This window comes from Rhinolophus hipposideros (assembly GCF_964194185.1).
Source record: "Rhinolophus hipposideros genome assembly, chromosome: 12".
Lineage (NCBI taxonomy): Eukaryota > Metazoa > Chordata > Mammalia > Chiroptera > Rhinolophidae > Rhinolophus > Rhinolophus hipposideros.
In genome coordinates, this window is record NC_138058.1 from 11,064,957 (window position 1) to 11,087,275 (window position 22,319).

The window sequence follows — 22,319 nt, forward strand, 5'->3', positions numbered from 1 at the left end:
GGTTTGTACTTTCTGGCACCAGTTGCATTAACTACTGCTCTTTAGGTTTAATGAAAAAGGAGGAAGATATGCTGTAACATTGACTGGTTAGTAAATAAGGTCAAAATGAGACCATTCTCCTCGAGGTTTAGGTAGTTTAAGACCATAGAAAGTAAAATGGTAAAAGCCTTAAACTCTAAAGCTCTGTTCACCTGATGCGACGTTCTTCTTTCCCCACCTTCAGGTTGATGCAGCAGTCAGTGGAATCGGTTTGGAATATGGCATTTGACTTTATTCTTGACAATGTTCAGGTGGTTTTACAACAAACTTATGGGAGCACATTAAAAGTCACCTGAATATTACCAGAGAGCCTGTGCTCGCCGCTGGCTGTGCCATAAGTGCTTGTGCGGTATTTGCAAAGTGCATGATAGTAATGCTCCAAGTTTTTATAATTTTAAATTTCTTTTTGAGCAAGTGTTTTGTACATTTCTTTTCAATAAGTGCCAAATTTGTCAGTATTGCATGTAAATAACTGTGTTAATTCTTTTACTGTAGTATAGATTCTATTTACAAAATGTTTGTTTATAAAGTTTTATGGATTTTTACAGTGAAGTGTTTACAGTTGTTTAATAAAGAACTGTATGTATATTTTGTACAGGTTCCTTTTTGTGAATCCTTTAGGAAACAAATCCTGACCTGTTTATTATACTTACAGGCCGAAAACCTCCAAGCCAGACTGTTACAGACTCCATGCTAAGCTTTGTAATTATTCCTGAGAGGTCCCAGGCTGGGGTTTCACATCTTCCAAGTGAGGGTAAAGCTTCTAAACAATCTTATCCATGAACACAGGAGCATGTTAAGAAAATCTTTACTTCTTCCCAGTGGAGGAATTGACATATGTTGAGTTACAACAGTACACACAATTAAAGGCTGTTTTTCCTGGGAAAATCATATCCCACAGATGGTGGAGAGGTGTTACGTTTGCTATTGGCCCTTGAGAAACTGCAATGATAATGAAGAATGGGAGATTTTCAAATGTGCATCAACTGTTTTTATGCTACGTTATGCCATCACACTCCAAAAAACAGTTTATAATTCTGTGCCAGTTGAATATTTGGGAACATTTTCTTCAAACAGCCCACACTGACTTCATTCAACACTGCTAAATAGGTAGTCAGATATTAGAGGTGTAATAAGGATTAATCTAGTTCTAATAGATTTCTTACATTTGGGAAAGGACTACATCCTCATGGGGACCCACTTTCCACTTTTCTGCAGGAAAATCAAACTAGCTCTAATTAGATCAGGAATAGGCTTAAATCATTATGATCTAAAAATTTAGAAGCACTAAGCCCAAATAGTATATTCTCTGCTGAGTGTCTCATCAGAAAATGTAATATGCACGATAGAATTTTCTAGGACAAAATAGACCAAGACTGGTGTATAAAAATTCCTAATGTTAATATGTGCTACTGCACACAGTGGGATCGTTAATACTTCTCTTCCTTAGAAGAGCTGGTGACTGGGGGAGAAGCTGTGCTAACAGGGACCTAACAGCTCACCGGTGAAGGTCTTTTTCTTTATTGGTGGTTCAGAGTTGTGCTGATTACAGTGGACTCCCATTGACTAGACAAGCAGTAAGTAGCAGCCAGCTATGCTTTACACCATGGTTTCACACAAGGCAAATAAAATACCAGAATGCCTAATTTTCTATTTTAAAAAACTCCTAAGGGCATGTGGCAGGAGAATGCTGGGGGGGGGGGGATCACTAGGAGGATATGCATAAATAAAGTATTTCTTACATCAAAAAAGCCCCAATAATCACAAAACCTGTAGAAGCTTGGTTAGTCAAATACTGCAGTACTGATTTAATCAGTATAAAATTGAAAGAGCTTTAGGTCTGTAGTAAAAATCCAAATTTGAGGAAGGGCAAACTTTAAAACAGCAGCCAGTAGAGGGTTGGGCGCACACAGGCGGTTGGAGCTGTGGGGACATGTAATCGACCACTGTCAAACCAGTGTAAGTTTCTTGGTTTCTCATGGAAAACATTTATACATCTATTTTTTTCCTTCCATACTTAAGTGCATCAGTGTCCACATACGTCCACTCTATTTTGTCTTGTTTTTCTTGCATTTACTCTGATTTCTGCCCCATGTGGAAAAATTAGATGATTTCAAATACTTTCTTTAGCTCCACAATAAGCTGCCAGTCGCTCTTCTGCATCTCGTCTCGGAACCAGTCCTTCAGGGCGTCGATGGACTGCCGGCTGATCTGCAAGGTCCACAACAAACAGCAGACAGGACAGAATGTAACCAACGAGTGCCCAAGAGCAGGTGGCCCCATCGTGTCACCCGGTATTACTCATTACACAGGGAGCCCAGGCAGCGCTGCCGGCCTTTCCCACCTCTGCTGGGTGAGTCCAGGACGAGGTCAAAGGCCCTTTCCTCAGAGCCAAAGCACAGGACTCGCAGCCCTCAGAGCTGCACCTGAGGCGGTGACTCCCCCACCCCCCTCAAACAGCCACTTGGGCGGAGACTCACCTTACTGACCAGAATGTCTGTAGCTTCAAAATGTCTCCCGTACATTTTGGGAGATTCACCAGGGATGGGCTCTATTTTGACACAGACTTCTTGTCCTTTTTTTGCAACATCCACTTGTTTATGGTTTATTTCAATACTTGTTACTATTCCAATGTCAACAAACTGTAAAATAAGGACAGAAACTACAGTGTGAGCACATAAGTCCTGCCAGTCACAGGCACCCTAGCTGGAGAGCTGAGATCAAAGCTGTTTTTGAGCAGAGGGCAAGTTCAAAGCCTCGGCTCTGTGACCCTCCATAATCACTCAGGGTCTCCACAGGTGAGAAGGGGGTCATTGATGTGCTCTGGGAAACAGAAAGCGCCCTGTGAATCCAACATGACAGGTGCCGTAGCAAAAGGAAACAGCAGGTCAAGCAGAAATGAGCTTCGAAGTGGGGGCAGGGACAGTCAGAGGCAGCTGGGGACACGTGAGCCCTGGAGGTCGTGCTTAGAACTCTGCATTTCCTTCTGAGAGTAATGACCGACCGACCTATTATCACAGTTCTGGGCGGGTGGGGAACGCCTCTGCTGCCTGCCGTGGGACCCCAGGAGAGGAAGAGAGAACAGGGAGCTCTGTTTGGCCGAAGCCCCACAGGAGGTCATAGATGCAATGCGCGTCCTAGCTCAGGCCACTGAAATGGCACCAGGGTGACGGCTCCCAAGTGCATTTATCCTTCACCACTGAAGGAACTGGCTCGGGGGTATTTTACTGCCCCAGAAAGGAAGAAAACGCCCAAAGCATGTGGCAAGGGCACAGGAGCCAGCTTGAATGGCTCCCAATGGGGCATATTGTACTGGACTGGAACATACCAGATTTTTAAAACCTGGGTGTATAGATACTTAAAGGAAAGGAAGGTCAGGGGGACAAACGTCCTTTACAGAAGGGGAGGGTCACTATTTCGCGACCACTTACGTAATAATTGATTTGTACAAGGATTGTCAATGTTAATGAAGCTTCTGGGACAAGGGCTGAGAAACAGGCGACTCGGACACAAAGTACCCCATGGATTCCTTGGTGATCACAAAGGGGAAAAGTTGTCTCTAACAGATGCCAACAGCAGGCACCTTCCTCAGTCGTCAGCGACAGTGAAGTGCACGAGGTACAGGGGACACTATGCGGGGTCCTTGCTTGTGTCTAGTCGTGGGGAAATGGTCAGACAAATCCAAGCTGGGACATAATCTGACACAATGGTCTGGACTCGTCAAAAAGGACCGGGCCTGTTCCTGAGATTGAAGCGTCACAGCCAAAGGCAGTGCGCCTGAAAGGGGTCCTGACCAGGTCAGCAGGGGGCGTCACTAAAGCCATTTGGGGACAGCTGGTGAAATGCGAATGAGGACTGTAAATTGCAGTTTTCATTAACTGAAGCACTGGTATCAGGTGCTAAGAATCAACGCTGATATTTAGCAAGACTGAGGAATAAGTTACAAAAGGTAACAAGCTCTGCTTGGTTTGTTTTTGCCCGTCACCATTCTGACTCCCATTTACTGCTTTAAGAGATGGCACTTTTTGTCAAGTACAGCTGGCACTTACATTTTTGCTAGGGACACACATGGGGGTCCCTTGCTTCACCTGGCCCGCTTCCACCGTCACGCCCATCACTATCGGGTCTCGGGAATTGAAAATATACTGAGGGAGGATTTTCATCTTGCAGGGAAATACAGCTATGTGCCTACAAGGGAGGAAAAAGAATTTTTAAACTTTCAAGATGACATAACATGACACACAAACCCAGGTGAACGTGAGGTTGCCTCTCCCAGAAGGCAGAGCACCTTTCCTCGGCCCCAGGAACCGCGGGAAGGCCGCACCTCCATGGCCGTCACTTGTGACACCCTCTGTCCTGTGGGTGCTTCCCAAGTCGCCCAGAGCCGCCTCACAGGAGCACTTGGTATCCAGACTAACAGGCTGAGCCCTGCCCCAAGGATGGAGCTTAGGACCTCAGCGTGGGGGCCTCCTGTCGGGTGTGGCACGTGTCTGGTCTATGCTGGGGACTACACGGGCACCAAACCACATCTTTCTCATTCCCACCATGTTCCCAAATCAGCTGATCCAAAAGGCCAGTTTCCTGCTTATCAAGCCTATGCTAAAAGTGCCTCCAGTTTCTAGCAGTGCCTCATCAAACTGAAGTCGCCCTGTAGGTGTCCCGATCAAAGTCCCATGTTCACCACCCCTCCCTGTGGCCACTCTGCCCTTAGCCATCAGCGCGTCTGGCCTCCTGACGGTCTCATCGCTGACTCTAAAATGGCTACAGGGGCCTAACCTGCTCTGGGTCCTGCCAACTCTGACCTCACCTCCCCCTGGGTCCCTCAGGACAGCCCGGTGTCTGGGCAGCTCACTCCATTCCCTTCAGATCTCTACTCAGGCGAGCTGCCTCCCTGTGGCATACCAATCACAGCTCTCCTCTCCTTTTGTAGCCCTTCCCTGCTTTGTTTCGCTTTTCAGCAATCATCCCACTTCTCATGTGCTCACTGCTTTCTCTCCCCTGCACTCCAAGAGGAGGGGACCTGGCCAGGGTCACTGCTGAGTCGTCCAGCGCCTGCACAGCCCCTCTGGCACTGGGCACTCGGTGAAGTTTGCTGGACAGATGAGCTTTACTCCCACGAATGCCTCGCCTCATTTCCTGATTTTCCACACTAATTTTGTTACTTCCGTGTCATGCAATCTCAAGTAAGGAACTAAAGCAAGACAAAGGCACCAAATGTAGCAACTCCTCACCATGAGTGAGACCTAGGTCTGCCAAATTAAAAATGTAAAACCAACCAGAAAAGCTCCAGGAAGGACTGTCCCAGCACTGCAGGACCGTGGCAGGTGGACAGGACTTGGGGTGCCGTCAGACCATTTCAGAATCCAGCCTCGTGCAGAGGAGCCAATGCCACACTTGTCGTCTGCACACCTTTCTGGTATTTGGTAATTCTCCAATAATCAACTCCATTACCCAAGACCCAAAGTAAGTTAAAATCACCAACTTACTTAAATTCTTCTTGTTTCTGTTTCTTGTAGTCTTGTCTGTACTTCGTAAAGGCATCGAATAAATGATAAATAATTTCTGCACTAAAAATTCTAACTCCTAAACTATCAGCCATTTCTTGTGCATCACGTTCGATCCTCACATCAAAGGCCAAAATCACTGCGTACCTGAAAGGGGAGAATGGGGCGAGTCAGGGAGAGCGCGAGGACAGCAGGCGGGTGACAAGCCTGTGCAGGAGAGAAACCACTTACTGGGGATCGTGTTCCAGCATCACCGAAGCCTTCATGACGTCTTTTTTATGGACTGGACCAATGTTGATTCCTGCGTACTGCAAAGAGGGAGTTCGACTGTTAGCTCCTGTGACAGTAACAGAAGTGACACCACAACCCACACAACTCGACGCGGCTGGGCGCGGCTACTTACGGGCACTTCTGACGTTCTCAGAAATTCAAGTAGAGCTTCCAGAGAGCCCAGTGTGGACGCCTGGACGTACACACCTTTTTCTTCTAATTTGATAGCATTTAGTGTCTGCTTTAACTCATGGATCAATTCATCCTTGAAAAGAAATCAGATTTGACAAGGTTGTAAGTACATCTCTGTCATCAGCAGCCTAGAATGAAGCTGTGTTTCTCTTTTTCATGAAGTATTTATCTGAAAACACGAAAGCACGGCTTACAAAGAGCGAGGCACAGCGGCACCTGAGGGGTTTGGGGCTACATCCAAGCTTAGCCCCTTCCGTGTCTGAGATTTACTATCATTGAAATATACAGAAGGTGCCCAAAAAAACGTAGACACATTTTAAGAAAGGAAAAAAACGATTAAAACTGTAATACTCAATATATACTAATAAAAGATGAATGCAAGTCACGTGTATACAATTTTTGGCACCCCTGGTATTTCACCTCTGCTCCACGTTGCAAATAAGGTAGATATGTGAGCGGAATGAAGTAATAAATACAAATCTTTTAAAAGTTAAAAGCAGGACACAAATGAAATGTGTTGATACCCAAACGCCCTGCTTGACGGTCTTAACTACGGAATACCCTGAGCTTGCAGCCCTTTCCTCTGCCATCGCTCCTCTGGAGATGAAGAGATTCTAAGTAAAACAACCACGCTGGTGCCAGTAAGACGCAGAAGTCCATGCCATCCTTGCCACTGGCCAAAAAGGGAAGCCAGCCCTGCCATCAGTGGCCCCAAGGTGGCCAACTCCCTGAGGGCTGCGACCTGATGCTGCTAAAGAACCACGGTGGTCCCAGGACCTAGACGAGCCCTGGGCTGGGAACAGCACTGTCTTCTCTTCGGCACATGAACAATAACCTGGCCCCACGTGCTTTCGTGAAGTGGTGCTGGAGTCGGGCTTTAGGATGACTCCTAATAAGGTTTTCTTTAGTTCTGTCCACATAGTCAGGTTATCTAAAACATAAACAGCTTCTAGCTTTTGTTTCATTTTTTTATTTAAATAAAAGGTATATTTTAGAACTCTAGTGTACATGTAGTTTATGTATTATTTATACCAATTCATGTACTTGCATAACTGAAGTCATTTAAAACAGCAACTGTCTGCTAAGAAGCCACTAGATAAGGCTTCACAAGACAAAGGTACCCCTTTTATTCACCACTCCTAGCATGTGCCCTCCTGACACCTGACACAATTCAAATAGCTTCAGAGGAAAAAAATTAAAATAACTTACTTTGAGCACAGGAATTTCATCTTCTTTATAAGCCACCAGGAGGGGCAAACCAGCCAACGTTTTCTCCAGATCTTTTCCAAGAATCTTTACGCCCTGAGCTGCTTCTACTTCTTTATGCTTTTCATACTGGTTCTATAGAGATCAAAACATTTGTTACCACTTTTATTTGAAAGGCGGTTAGCAGTTGGAGATGATGAAAGAGACAGTATTTTCATGACATTGGGGTACAGAAAGATTTCTTAAACTAGACACAAAGGCCAAAATAAGATTGATAAATTCAGCATTAAAATTATTTCTTTCTGAGGATACCACAGAAAAGTAAAAAAACAAGTCACAGAGTAAATGCTGCAACACTTACCAACCAATAACAGACTGGTACCCTGACTATATAAACCAACAACTCATAAATCTGTACTAAAGACAGACAATGCCAGAGCACAATAGGCATTTCACAAAGGAGGAAATTTAAATAGCTAATAAACATGAAGTAATGACCAGCCATACTTCAATCAGGCAAGTGCCAACCCAAACAGCAACAATCTATACACCCTCAACAATGGGAAAAATTTGAAAGTCTGACAGCAACAAAGAGCCAATGAAGATATGAAATAATGGAAATTCTAAAAATTGGAATAGAAGTGTAACATTCCACTCACTGGACAACAGTGAGGTCTTTTCTAGTAAAACTGGAGCTAAGCACAGGTAGTGACTCACGCCATTCACTCCTAGGCACACACCTGGAGAAACCTGTGCAACCACCGGGAGACCATTCAAGAACGCCCACAGCAACAGCACTGCTAACAGTAATGAAAATGTTCACCTGGTGCGCCTACACATTCCGGTATCAGGAGAACAAATTAACCATGACACCGCAACACAAAAGAACCACAGCTATATGCAACATGGGTAAATCTTAGAATTACTTGTTGTCGGTGGTAAAAAAAAAAGGTGAAATTTGTGACGTGGATGGATCTTGAGAGTATAATGCTACGCGAAATAAGTCAGACAGAAAAAGCAGAGAACCCTATGATTTCACTGATATGTGGTATATAAACCAAAAACAACAAAAGAACAAGACAAACAAATGAGAAACAAAAACTCATAGACACAGACAACAGTTTAGTGGTTACCAGAGGGCAAGGGGGGTGGGGGGAGGGAGATGAGGGTAAGGGGGATCAAATATATGGTGATGGAAGGAGACCTGACTCTGGGTGGTGAACACACAATGGGATTTATAGATGATGTAATACAGAATTGTACACCTGAAGTCTATGTAATTTTACTAACTATTGTCACCCCAATAAACTTTAATTTAAAAAATATATATTTTTTGACTGAAAGAAGCCAGATACAAAGGAACAATGAGAATGACGCTATCCATATAAAGTCCATATATATGTTTTGAGGTGCACTCTCAGGTATTAAAACTATAAATTTAAAAAAAGGGGAGCCAGATGGCTCAGTTGAGAGCGCGAGCTCTGGGTTGCTGGTTCGATCCCCGCGTGGGATGGTGGGCTGCGCCCCCTGCAACTAAGATTGAAAATGGCGACTGGACTTGGAGCTGAGCTGCGCCCTCCACAACTAGATTAAAGGACAACGACTTGGAGCTGATGGGCCCTGGAGAAACAGTGTACCCCAATATTCCCCAACAAAAAACTTAAAAAAAAAAGCAAGGGTATTAGTTGCTACCATAAAAATGGAAGCAGGTTAACTTAGAGGGAGGAGCTACGACCAGGAAGAGGCGCGCAGAAGGCTGCAGGTAGGTCGGCAATGTTCTGGTTCTTGACCTGGGTGTCTGCTTCCTAACAATTTAACTTCTCTTCTATGTTTTGTGTACTTTTCTATATGAATGTTTTATTTCACAATACAAAATGTTACTGAAAAATTAGCAGTGTAAAACCACAACAATGTGCTTGAATTTTTATGAAATCACACATCGCCATGCTCGGATGGTCCCTCCTGTATGAAGACCGGAAATAAACGAGTGAGTGGTGTGTGTGTGTGGTAAGCCAAACAGCTCGCCAAGTGAGGAAGCGCCCTCAGCAGAACCCCCAAACATGGTACAAGTCCCCATGTGTCACCGCTTCCCACCCGGCTTACCTTCACTCGTAATTCCTTCATAGGAGGAGGTAACAGGAGGCCTCGGATCTGAGTTACAATGGGCCCTTCTACTCCAGGAACAATAATTGTATCTCCTTCCTTCAAACGTCCGTTGATCAGTATTACATCTATAGTCGTGCCCATTCCTGGGAGAGCCTTGACCTAAGAGACATTATTGCAAAGGGGGTGAAATACACGCTACAGTGCACCATGTTGATTAAATCTAAAAGCAGTAAACATTCCCACCCGAGAATTCTGTTAAAAATAAAAAGGCAATAAACTGAGGAGCCGGCATTACCTCCATCACCTGTGCTCTCAGCTGTTCACAGTGCGCAAGTCTCTTGCTCAACATGGTCTGGGTCAACTCGACAAGAAGGCAGATCAGACTTCCCATGCCATCACCGGTATGTGCAGAGGTAGGTACCAAAGACACAAAAGTGCGGGGGTCTTTATTTTCATAAAACAAAGCCGCGTTCAACCCCTAAAGACATAAAAAGCAAAATTACCCCAAAGGCCAAGCTGTGAAGGAGGCATCCATCTAGGACAGGAACAACGAACCAGATCTAGGTGAGCAAATGGCTAACCACTTTGACACTCCTCAAAAACACTCAAGAAAAGATCGGGCATATCCTGGAGGCACTAATTATGTTACAGAAAAATAGTCCTTTCCAAGTCAACTCAGTTTGTAAAAGTTAAACACTCAGAGTGCAAAGGCAGAGCTCCAATATATCAGCTTTCTGATTTACAAAGGAAAATAAATGAGGGAAATGAATGAAAAACCCTAACTGCCACTAATAGAAGAGACCCAATATTAGTGAAAATGTTGACTTTATTACAAAGACCATGTAAATGAAAAAGCAAGTCTCTGTGATACAGGCTCTTCTTACCTGCTGTGCAAATTCCACTATGATCGCCTTTGCTCTCTCCTCAAATTCATCCTTCGTGTTCTTCTTCTGCTTCTTTAAAGTAGCAGCCACATCAGAGTCGGGGCTCTTTTTCCAATCATACAACCTATCAATCTAGGAAAGGGTTTTTATCAGAAGCATCTCTAAAACACTCAGGACACTCAGAAATTTAATTCAGGCTACAGACTCCAGAAAATTCCTACAGTATGTTATATATTCATTTATATTCATGTACATTATATATTCATTTGCAAAAGATGAGACCCTGGAGTGATCCTAGGACCACTAACTTGTTGGAATTCCAAATGGTTTGGGATAAATAGTATATAGGAACAAGGATTAATTACAGCAAGTACCATCACCAGGAAAATTATATACTGAAAAATGGAAAATAAATATTCCCTATCTCAGAAAATAGCCCATTTTAATTGTTTTATTGCTCAAATCAGGTTAATCAAATAACCTATTTTCCCTCACTTTTCAAAAGAGTGATACATGCGTATAGAGGAAAATTATTTAATAGTCTTTAAAAATCATAATCTGTTGGCCTAGTCTAGGGTGATAACATATAGAAACAGACCAATCTGAATGCTACTAAGAAGAAAAATTGGTAAGTCGAAATAGACTCAGAAATGACAAAGATGATATAATCAACATATAAGGTCCTTAAAATACTTAGAAATATACACAATGACTTTTAAGAAAAAACATAAAACTTGTGGAACTAAAATATATAAACTGAAAATGGAAAATTCACTGCATGAGCTTAACAGCAAATTACATATTGTAAAAGAAAAGATTAGTGACCTTGAAGCTATAACAATAAAAATGATCCTAACTGAAGCATATGGAGAAAAAAGAATGAAGGGGAAAACACCGTCTGTCACTTATGGGACAATATTAAGTAACTCAGGTTCTAAAAGAATACTAGAATTCTATCAAACCCTTAAAGTGAGAAAAGAAAACAAAAAAATATCTGAATAATGACAGAATTATTCCCCCCTTCTTCCACCTTCCCCCAGGCCCACTCCAGTTCAAGCCGTTGTTTCTCACTGTAATTGTGTAGGACACAGCTCCCTGGCCCATGCTGGTATTATGAGCCTTGCGCTCCCCACCCCACCCCACCCCACCCCCTGGCTGAGGCAGAACGACTGAGAATTTTTTAGATCAATTATAAATTCATAAATCTGAGAAAACCAAAGTAGGATAAACAAACTTACATAATCTCATGGACAAAACCATTAAAAAGGTCTTAAAAGCAGCCAGGAAAAAAGATACATACAGCAGACCAAAGAATGACTAGAGATAAAAGCAAGAAAGCAATGATAATGAAGGAAAAAAACATACTGTAAACCTACAATTCTATATTAAATGAAAATATCTAGAAAAATGTTTTGATCTAAATAACAAAGACACATCTCTAATCGGCGCTTTTAACAGTGCTAGGCATACCTTTAAATGCTTATGTTAGAAAAAGAAAATCTGAAATCAACAATCTAAGCTTCCACCTTAAACTGGAAAAAGAAGAGGAAATGAAAACAAAGTAAAAAGAAGGAAATGATATAATCAACACTGGAAATCAACGACAATAACAGACAGACAACAGGGCATATCAAAACTAAAAGCTGGATCTTCGAAAGACACAAATTTCTCTAATGACAAAAAAAAATTTAAAAACCTAAATAACCTACATCTACTTAAGATAAGCTGATGTGACTTTATTGGTGAATTCTATCAAACACTAAAAGGAGAAATAATATTTCTATGTAACTCTTTCAGAAAATAGAGGAAGAAATACTTCTCAAGTCATCTGATGTCCATCATTATTCTGATATCAAAACCAGTCAACAGGCATTACAAGAAAACTATCAAAATAACTCATGAACACAAAAACCATCAAAAAATTAGAAAATCAAATCTAGCAATATATGAAAAAATATATCATTACCAAGAACAGTTATCATGACCAAGGTTTATTCTAGTAATGCCAGGTTGATTTAACATTTTTTAAAAATTAATAATAAGCAACAAATGGTGCCAGACCAGTGGACATCCACATACAAAAATCTGAATCTAGACACAGACCTTACACCCTTCGCAAAAATTAACTCAGAATGGACCACAGACCTAAATGTAAAAGAAAAATGCTAACACTTTGTAATACAGAAAAAAACAGATGACCTTGGCTATGGTGATGACTATTTGGAGGTAACACCAAAGTCAAGTTCCATGAAAGAAAGAACTGATAAGCTCCAACTTCATTAAATTAGAAACTTCTGAGTCAAGAGAGATGAGAAGCCACTCACTGGGAGAAAATACATAAAAAAGATCTATGATAAGGAACAGTATCCAAAATATAGAAAGAACTCTTAAAACTCAATAAGAAGCCAATTTAAAAATCGGCCAAAGAGCTTAACAGGCAACTCAGCAAAGATACACAGATGGCAAATGAGAGCATAACATGATGTTCCACAAATCGTTACCTGCCAGGAAAGCACAAGTTACAACAAGGAGCTGCCACTACACACTCAGCACAACGGCCAAAACCCAGAACACTGACACCACCAAATGCTGGTGAGGATGTGGTGACACAGGGACTCGCATCCATTTCTGGCGGGAATGCAAAATGGTGCAGCCACTTTAGGAAACAGTTTCTCAGTTTCTTCACAAAACTAAACACTCTACCCATAGGGTCCTGCCATCACACTCCTGGGTATTTATCCAGAGGAGTTGAAAACATATTCACACAAAAACTTGCACCCGGACGTTCACAGCAGCTTTATCCATAGTCGCCAAAACTTGAAAGAACCAAGATGTCCTTCAATGGATGGATGGATGAACTGTGGCACATCCAGACAATGGCATGTTATTCAGCGCTAAAAAGAAATGAGCTAGCAAGGCACAAAAAGACATGGAGGAACCTTAAATGCATATTACTAAGTGACAGAAGACAATCGGAAAAGGCTACATACTGTGTAATTCCAATCATACAACAGTCTGGAAAAGGTAAAAACTAGGGAAACAGTAAGATCAGTGGTTGTCAGGGGATGGGAGGTGGGGGAAGGGTGAACAGGAGGAACACAGAGGATTTTTAGGGCAGTGAAACTACACTGTATGACACTATAATAAACTATGGATAAATTTAGAAAAATGTGGCCAACACATGGACAATAAAATTATAAAATATTGCCAAGAGAAAGTAAACAAGACCTGAACATGGAGAGATAACCGTGTTCATTGATCAGAAGACTAATTTGTTAAAATGTCAACTCTCCCAGAATTTATCTACAAATTAAATATAATCCTAATCAAAATCCCGGAAAGGTTTTGCAGAAACAAAGAAGCTGATTCTAAACTTTACATGGAAATTCAGACTCTACAGTAACTAAACAATTTTGAGAAACAAAAAGATGAAGAATTTACCCACCCCGCTTTGAAGACCTAATGTATGAAACGCCAGTAATGGAGGCGGGGCAGGGGCTGCATTAGGACTGACATGTAGGCCAATGGATATACACACAGCCAATGAATTTTCAACAAAGATTCAAAAGCAATTCAATGGGGAAATACAATTTTTTCAACAGAGGGTTTCGAATTGGATGTTCATATGGAAAAAAGTAAACTCTGAACCTTGCCTTATACCATGCACAAGAATTAACCAAAAACATCACCAATCTAAATGTTAGACATCTAGGAACACTGAAGAAAATTTTCACAAACTTGGGGGTAGAAAAAGATTACTTATAAGAACACAAGAATTTCTCATAAATCAGATTTCACCAAAATTAGAACTCTCTGCTCTTCAAAACACATCAGGAAAATGAAAAATCAAGTCCTTGGCTACAAAAATACACACCTACAGCATACATAACTGACAAAGGATTTATATCAATATCTAAGGAACTCAAAATTTAACACTAAAACAACAATCTAACTAAAAAACAAGCAAAGAATTTTGATACTTCACAAAGAAGAGGTGGCAAATAAGTACAAAAAAGGTGTCTGGTGCCATTAGTCATCATGTAAATGCAAATTAAACCACAACAATTTAGCACTACACTCTTAATAGAATGGCTACAGGCAGGGCAAGTGTTGGGAAGAACGTGCAGAAACGAACTCTCACACATTGCTGGTTAAAATGTAACATGGCACAATCTCCTTGGAAAATTTATGTGTCATTTTCTCATACTAAGTTGAACATACATATACCATATGACCCAGAAATTCTATTCCTAAGTATTATTCACAGTAAACAAAAACAAATATCTACACAAGGGCTTGTATACAAATGTTCACAGCTGCTTCATTAATAAGTAACCTAAAGTTGGAGTCAATCCAAATGTCTAACATGTAAATAAAGTGTGGTATTATTCAGATGATGAAATATTACTCAGCAAAAAGGAACAACCTATGACACATGCAACGACATGGAGAATTCTATAATAACATGAACAGTAAAAACATTACATACTGTATAATTCCTTTAACATAAAATTATAAAACAGACGGGATTAGTCTATAGTGACAGAAAGATCAGTTTGCTTGGGGTTGGGGAAGTAGGCAGACTGACTGCAAAAGAACCTGAGGGAACATTCTGGGAATATGGAGGTGGTCTATATTTTGAATGGTGGTGAGTACGTGTGTGTTTATAAATCTGTCAAAATACACTGAATGTAGCACAAGTGCATTCTCACTTGAAAGTTATACTACTTTTATTTAATCACAAAAAATTAAGAAGCATGTTTTTCACATTTTAATTTTTCATAAGAACTTACCTTATTGAGTGCAACAATGAAGGGACATTTTTTCGATTTCAGAAGGTTGATAGATTCAATTGTCTGGGGCTCTAAACCATGCATAATATCAACAACTAAAATGGCAATATCACAAAGAGAGCTTCCTCTGTTTCTCAGATTACTGTTGAAAAGGAAAAAGATGAATAGAAATCTTGAAATTAATAATTTTACTTAAACTTAAAATTTTAATTTCTTTGTAAAACCTAAACAAAAAGAACAAAATGAAGTACATGCATTAAATTCAAGTGTCATTAGCCCTTCAATTGCCAAATGCTTATCTGACAGTGAATTGACATCACCTGGAATGAGTCAGTTCCAGAAGTTACTGCAATATTTCTGCCAGTTGTACTGACCAAGCTTTTGCACTAAGGAATATGGCCAAGAGGCAGCTAGATAAAATTCCACCTATAATGGGCTTAACTGGAGACAGACCACGAATGTATCAGGATTTACTCTTTCAAAGGAGAAAAGACTTTTCTCTCTTAAAAAAAAAAAGTGTCCAAACAAACGACTACTAATCAGTAAGGCACAGGTGAAGGCTGGCAGTTCCCACAGATAAAATACTACCCAAAGAGTAAAGACCAGCCACACCTTCCCATTGGTTTCAAGCAGGCTGCTTGATGACAAGACTCTGCTCTTACCTGAAAGATTCATGCCCGGGAGTGTCAATAATCAGCATCCCCGGAATCCGCACGCTCTCTCTATCAAACTAGAAAAGTGGGGAAAAGTGGAGAGCTGAAGGAAGCCGGAACAATGAAAGCTTCTTTACAAAACAATTATTCTGCCTTGAAAACTTGAAACTCTCACCACTTCCTTTTCAAAATGAATGAACTGTTTTGAAAACAGTGAGTCAACCAGCAAAGCACAAGTTAATATTTTCATTCATACAAAAAGGAGTTTTGCAGAAAAAAAACAGATAAGAAAATATTCCCTTTGTTAAGGTCATAAAACTATGAGGTAGTCTAAATGTGAGCAGAGTTAACAGTAACAATGACAGAGCAGTCACTCAGAGTGATTATCGGAGAGATTATCTAGAAAAAGCTGACCTGCAAGAAGACATTCTCAAAATCTGGAAAATTTCTCTGGTCCAATTTTGAAACCATTCTAAACTCTGAAAAACACCCCAACCTAAAATGTTAAAGAATAAATTCATATTCTGTTTTATTCAAATCACATCATAAACACTTGATTTTCTGGATAAAAGTACATAAATGAATGGAAACATTAGAACAGGCCTGAAAGGAACGAACATTCTCTTTTAAGCTCCGGGAGTAGCACTGACCATCAACTCTCTGTCTCACACACACACACAAAATCATTTTACTTTGCTTATCTATACTTTCTGACAATCTTCAAAAGATTTCTTTCAAAATCTTATCTCCTCATCTAGGTCAAAGTGATTCAAATGTAAAACATTTCCAATTTGCATTCTGGTGATCCTAAACCAACATTCACTGAGCACCATAATTATTTCCACTCCAGTGTCTAGAATACAAACACAATAGTCAGATAAAGATTATCCAGAGAACTTTAATACAGGCCTAATAAAAAATCATGCTCTTCAAGTTCTAAAATAACACCAAACTTCAAGTTCTGCCAACTAGTGAAATAAGCTGTTATACATTCCCCAATGACAAAGAAATACCAGGTAAAATGCAACCAAAATAAATTTGGAATTACAAATCTAAAAAACTATAATTAAAGAAAACTGTCCTAAAATAAAGATTTTAGACTACATACTAAAATAGAAGACCACATAACTGGAAAACTGATCTAAAATAACCAACACCAAGATGAAAAAAATTATTAAGAGGATGAAAACCAGCCTGTGATCAAACCTGAAAGGCCACACTTTATGTGAGAAACTGGAGTAATTTAAGATACTGCAGGAAAGAAAATGGGAATCAAGGATTCTATATGTAGCCAACTGACTTTCCAGGATGAAGGCCACAAAGTAACTCTCCAATATTCAAAAAACTCAATGAATATTATTCCCGTTATTCCTTAGGAGTCTACCACAAAACGAGCTTCATAAAACACAAGCAAACAAAACCTGAGAGACAAGGTCATTGACCCTTTCTGTGTATAGAAGACTAAGTAAGGGTCGCATGTGATAATACATGCTACATGTCACTTATACATTGCTTCTCAGTTCTAATTTACCACTGTCACCTCCTCTGTGAAAATGGAACTGGGGAATTATTTACAAGGCCCAATTCCAGGTCTGGAGCATGTTATGTAAAAGATGAGTCTGGAACATCCTGCTGTACCAGACAGCAGGCAAAGACCAAAAAGACGACCGGAATCATATCAAAAAGACTCAGAAGCCAATACCTGGCAAAGATGGGACAATCTCAGCATAATCTAACTGAGATGGATTAAAACACAGTAAACATGAAGAAAAACACAAAAAACCCACAGTAAATGCTGAAATCCAGGAGTTTGTAATAATATAAAACCAAACCAAAGTGGACACTATTATAAAAGCTGGCAAATAAAGGTAAAGGATCAGCTATTTTGCCTTTCTTACACATACTGTCACTGAGTAACAAAACAGTAGCTTGGGTAGTTTCTCTAGAGAAGTAATCTGACCAATTTCTTTAGAGAAGTAATCCAATAAAATAAAGATGGATATTGGATTGGAATATCAACATTTTGCAACCCCTAACACATTAAAAGGTAGAGATTACTTTAAAAGATACTCCTGGGTAGAAGAAGAGGGTTTTGATTAGAACAGAGAGGGTTTCTGAGGGGACTGGCAACGTTTTATCTCCTCACAGGTGTGACACAAAGGGTGTTTGCATTAATCACAATGATTCATTAGGCGGTACATTGATCTGATGTTATTTTTCTTTAAAGTGTTAAATTCAACATAAATAAATAGAGTATCTCCAAAACAGAGCAAATAAGACAGATGAAAAATATATATAATCAATCTGATAGAAGAAAAAACGAATGGGGAAGGAACCCAATTTTGAAACATGAAGATCTATGGCAAAAATGTTAAAATACGGAGGGGAATGACATACTCTAACTTTAGACTAGCGACTGCCTCTTGGAGCAAGAGGGGAGGAAATGGAATGTGAGGGATCCTGCATCTAATGTTTTATGTCTTTAAAAAAAGATTGGAAGCAAATAGGGCAAAATTGCACAAATGTAAATTATGAATGGTAAGCATATGGGTCTGTTATATTATTCTGTTCTTTTTTCCTATGTTTCAAATAGTTTATATTTTCAGTTTTGTTAGAGGTTAAAACACATGAATCACAGTATACTTACATTTTTAATCATCTTAGTCTGTTCATTAATAGCTTCCAGGGGGACATTGGTGGCCCCAATTTGCTGTGTGATACCACCTGCTTCACCATCCTGTACATGCGTGTGACGGAGCTGGGATAAGACAGCACTTTCAGGTTTGTATTTCAAAATGCAAAACGAAGCAAAAGCAGTAAATAGTAACTTATTTATTGTAAACAGAATTGCCTATGCATGCTGTGGTTTCTATTAGCTTTTTATGAGGTATCATTCATTTATTGAAAGTTGTATCGGGCTAGCCGGTGGCTCAGGCAGTTGGAGCTCCGTGCTCCTAACTCCAGGGGCTGCCGGTTCGATTCCCGCATGGGCCGGTGGGCTCTTAACCACAAGGTTGCCGGTTCGACTCCCGCAGGGAATGGTGGGCTGCGTCCCCTGCAACTAGCAACGGCAACTGGACCTGGAGCTGAGCTGCGCCCTCCACAACTGGGACTGAAGGGACAACAACTTGAAGCTGAACGGCACCCTCCACAACTAAGATTGGAAGGACAGCAGCTTGACTTGGAAAGAAAAAGTCCCAGATGTGCGCATTGTTCCCCAATAAAGTCCTGCACCCCTTCCCCAATAAAATCTTTAAAAAAAAAAGAAAGTTGTATCAATGCAAAACAGTATTTTCTTACTTTATCCAGAATTTTTGTCTTCCCTGTGTCCACATGTCCAAGTACACAAATAACAGGGGCTCTTAGCTTTTCCGTATTTACATTTTTACTGTGTTCAAGTCGCCGTTTCTAGGAGGAAAAAAAAAAGAACTCTCAAAATTCATTATTTCAAACCCTATCATTATTTTCCTTTAAATTATTTTGCCTTGTCAAGAAAATGCCACAACCTTCATCTAAGTTCTTTGCTGGTACAACTACATGTGATTACATTTCACAATGTGAGCTTCACAATCTAATTCCCATCACAGTACCTTTGCGCAAGGAGAAACCTGGTTCGAGGAGATTTCAGAACAGCGCTAATAATATGAATAAGAATGGTGTGAAGTGTGGGCTCAAACTTCTGAACACTTCTGCACATGGCTAATTTAATGGAATATAATGAATAGAAAAGGAATTGATCTTTCTGTCATCCTTACTATACAGTACAAACTCTAACTTATGTGGGGGTTATATAAAAACGGGTATACTCCTGCATTCAAACAATTTCATTAGAACTTCAGTTGTAAAACATTTTGAAGCAATTTATTTCAAAACTTTATCCAGTGTGCAAACACCATAAAGCCTTTCAATTAGGAGCGAGTTTACTCAGGCCTCAGCCTAAGACATCCAAGGCCCCGTCCCACCTTCCTAAGCTACCACTAAGGAGGAGAAAGCTTGTCCTTGAGCCACAATGTTTCTCTGTAGCATTGACCCAAACACTTCAGCTTTCTGAGAACCAAACAAAAACACATGCCAGCAATTCTTCTTTCATATGAAAACGTTTCAAGCACAACAAAGCTGGCATTCAAATGACATAAAACTTTCATCCAAATTCTGAAGTAATGTCATTTACAGTACTAATTTCCATCTAAAAACCTTCTTTCTAAGAACTCTTTAGTTTCATTTCTACCACTAGATCTTTCTGTAGAAACTGGAATGCAAAACGTTCTGGAATGTCAAAGTAAGACGCGAGTATTTATTACTACTAGCAAAGACTAATAAAACAAAGACTAGTATGTACGACTCAAATACAAACATCATGACCTTAGGATTTTATATGGTTGAAAATTACCTTCTCGCCCATACTTAGAAAAGTGTCAAAATTTTCTGGAAGGCAATGTAGTATAGACTACAACTCAGAAATTCTATCTCCTAAGTATTTGTCCTGAAGCAACAACACAACAAGTACACAAAGACGCACCCATAAAACAGTGTTTGTTCTCTACAGTGTTGTTTATAACAGTATCTTTTTTTCACCTCCTTTTTCCACCTTTCCCTCTCCCCCCACTCCGGTTCAAGCCGTTGTTTCTCAGTCTAGTTGTGTAGGACGCAGCTCCCTGGCCCATGCTGGTATTATGAGCCTTGTGCTCCCCTAGCTGAGGCAGTCGGTTGCCAGTCATCCACTCATAGCAGCTCTCGCTGGCTGCCGGCCACACAGCAGCCCACGGCAGCTCACGCCAACCCACACCAACCTCCGGCTGCTCACAGCAGCCCAGCTCCAGGGAGAGCTGTTGTTCACAATCTTAGGGGTAGAGGGCGCAGCTCACTGGCCCATGTGGGAATCGAAAAGACAATCTCAGCATTTGGAGCATGGAGCTCCAACCACCTGAGCCAAAGAGCCAGCCCCACTTTACCTTCGTTAGTGGAGGATTTCTCAATGAGTGTTTCCTAAACCTAAGGCTGACAATACCTATCTGGTTGCACAGAATCATGTAGGTAGGGACCCCAATCCACAATGAAGATACTTGCTCAGAAGTCTGGAGTTTGGGAACCATAGCAAGGTTTGGGAACCATGAAGTTTGTTACGGACTGAAATGCATCTCTCCCAAATTCATACATTGAAGCCCTAACACCCCAGTGTAACTGTATTTGGAAAGAGAGCCTTAAAGGAGGTAATTAAAGTCAAATGAGGTCATGAGGTTAGGACCCTAATCTGATGTAACTGGTATTCTTATGAGAAAAAAATCAAAAATCTCTCTCTCTCTCTCTCCCCCCCTCCTTCTCCCTCTCTCTCTCTCAGCACATACAGGGGAAAGGCCATGGAAGGACCCAGATGGAAGGCAGCTGTCTGCAAGCCAGGAAGAGAGCCCTCACCAGGAAACAACCCTGCTAGCCCTTTAATTTGGACTTCTAGCCTCAAAAACTGTCAGAAAATAAATGCCTGTCATTTAAGCCACCCTGTCTGTAGTATTTTGCTATGACAGTCCAAGCAGACTAATACAAAGTTAAATTAGGATCCTCCTAGAAAATGAATACAATATATAACTGTTAAAGGTGTTGAGGCAGGACTTCTTGAATGATGGAATGAGAAGCTCAGCAAATCCTCTTCCCAAAAAGAAAAGGTAAAACTGGACAAAATAGTCAAAACCACTGAGAGACTCTACAAATTGGCCAAAGGCCCATAAGAAATTGAGAAACATTTCATTCAGGAAAATCTACCAACCATCAGTAGGGGCAATGGAAGCCTAATTTAAAGCCACAATGAGACGTACCAATTCATACCCACTAGAATGCCTACAATTGAAGAGAGGCAGTAACAAGTATTAGTGAGAATGCACAGACTAGGACCCTCAGCGGTTGGGAATCCAGAATTGTGCAGCCTCTATGGAAAATAGTTCAGCAGTTTCTGAAAAAGTTAAACACAAATCCACCATACGATTCAGCAATTTCACTCCTAAGAATATATCCAAAAGAAATGAAAACACATTTCTATGCAAACATTCATATGAGAATTTTGTAACAGTACTAGTCAGAACAGCCAAAAAGTGGAAAAAACTCAAATGTCCTTTAACTGGTGAATGGATAATAATAAAATACAGTATATTTATACAACACAACACTATTTGGCAATAAAAAGGAACAAAGTACTGATACAGCTACCACACAGATGAACAGGGTAAAGTGAAATAAGACAGACACAAAAGACCACATATTATTGATTGAATTTTTATGAAATTTCCAGAGATTATAGAGACAGAAAGTAGATTAGCAGTTGCCTGGGGCTAGGAATGGGGAATGATTGCAAATTGACACGAGGAATCTTTTGGGGGTATGAAAATATTCTGAACTTGTGTTGATAGTTCTACAACTGTAAATTTATAAAATATCACTGAACTGTACACTTATAACAGAGCATATCTCAACAAAGCTGCTTAAAAATGTGGTGAGCTAAGACGTCCACAGCATATTGTTACGTGAAAAAAAAAATGTCTCTACAAAATTTATTATCTTACTTTTAATTAAACATTTTTAAAAACCTACAACTCATACACACAGAACTATGAACAGGTGTGGGGAGTGAGATAATGGGGGAGCTTTTGCTTTCTGCTGTATACCCATTCTGTATGCTGTTTT

At 40.5% G+C, this 22,319-nt stretch overlaps 2 protein-coding genes across 8 annotated transcripts in view; one reads left to right on the plus strand and one right to left on the minus strand.

Moving 5' to 3' along the window:
- REV1 (REV1 DNA directed polymerase) overlaps positions 1-638 on the plus strand; it is a 90,878-nt gene extending 90,240 nt beyond the window's left edge. For all 7 annotated transcript variants that reach the window (XM_081068471.1, XM_081068469.1, XM_081068470.1 and 4 more), the window contains one exon: positions 224-638. In XM_081068471.1, the coding sequence (XP_080924597.1) occupies positions 224-335 (112 nt within the window). In that variant the 3' untranslated portion in view covers positions 336-638. The remainder of the gene's footprint in view (positions 1-223) is intronic.
- The window catches only part of EIF5B (eukaryotic translation initiation factor 5B), a 63,289-nt gene continuing 41,216 nt past the window's right edge, over positions 247-22,319 (minus strand). The window contains exons 11-24 of the mRNA XM_081068476.1: positions 18,948-19,055; positions 18,295-18,405; positions 15,657-15,724; positions 14,995-15,136; positions 10,202-10,333; positions 9,613-9,795; positions 9,315-9,476; positions 7,215-7,346; positions 5,947-6,078; positions 5,775-5,851; positions 5,526-5,690; positions 4,089-4,227; positions 2,520-2,681; positions 247-2,250 (exon numbers count right to left, since the gene is read on the minus strand). Coding sequence (XP_080924602.1) covers positions 2,143-2,250; positions 2,520-2,681; positions 4,089-4,227; positions 5,526-5,690; positions 5,775-5,851; positions 5,947-6,078; positions 7,215-7,346; positions 9,315-9,476; positions 9,613-9,795; positions 10,202-10,333; positions 14,995-15,136; positions 15,657-15,724; positions 18,295-18,405; positions 18,948-19,055 — 1,821 coding nt within the window. The 3' untranslated portion in view covers positions 247-2,142. The remainder of the gene's footprint in view (positions 2,251-2,519; positions 2,682-4,088; positions 4,228-5,525; positions 5,691-5,774; positions 5,852-5,946; positions 6,079-7,214; positions 7,347-9,314; positions 9,477-9,612; positions 9,796-10,201; positions 10,334-14,994; positions 15,137-15,656; positions 15,725-18,294; positions 18,406-18,947; positions 19,056-22,319) is intronic.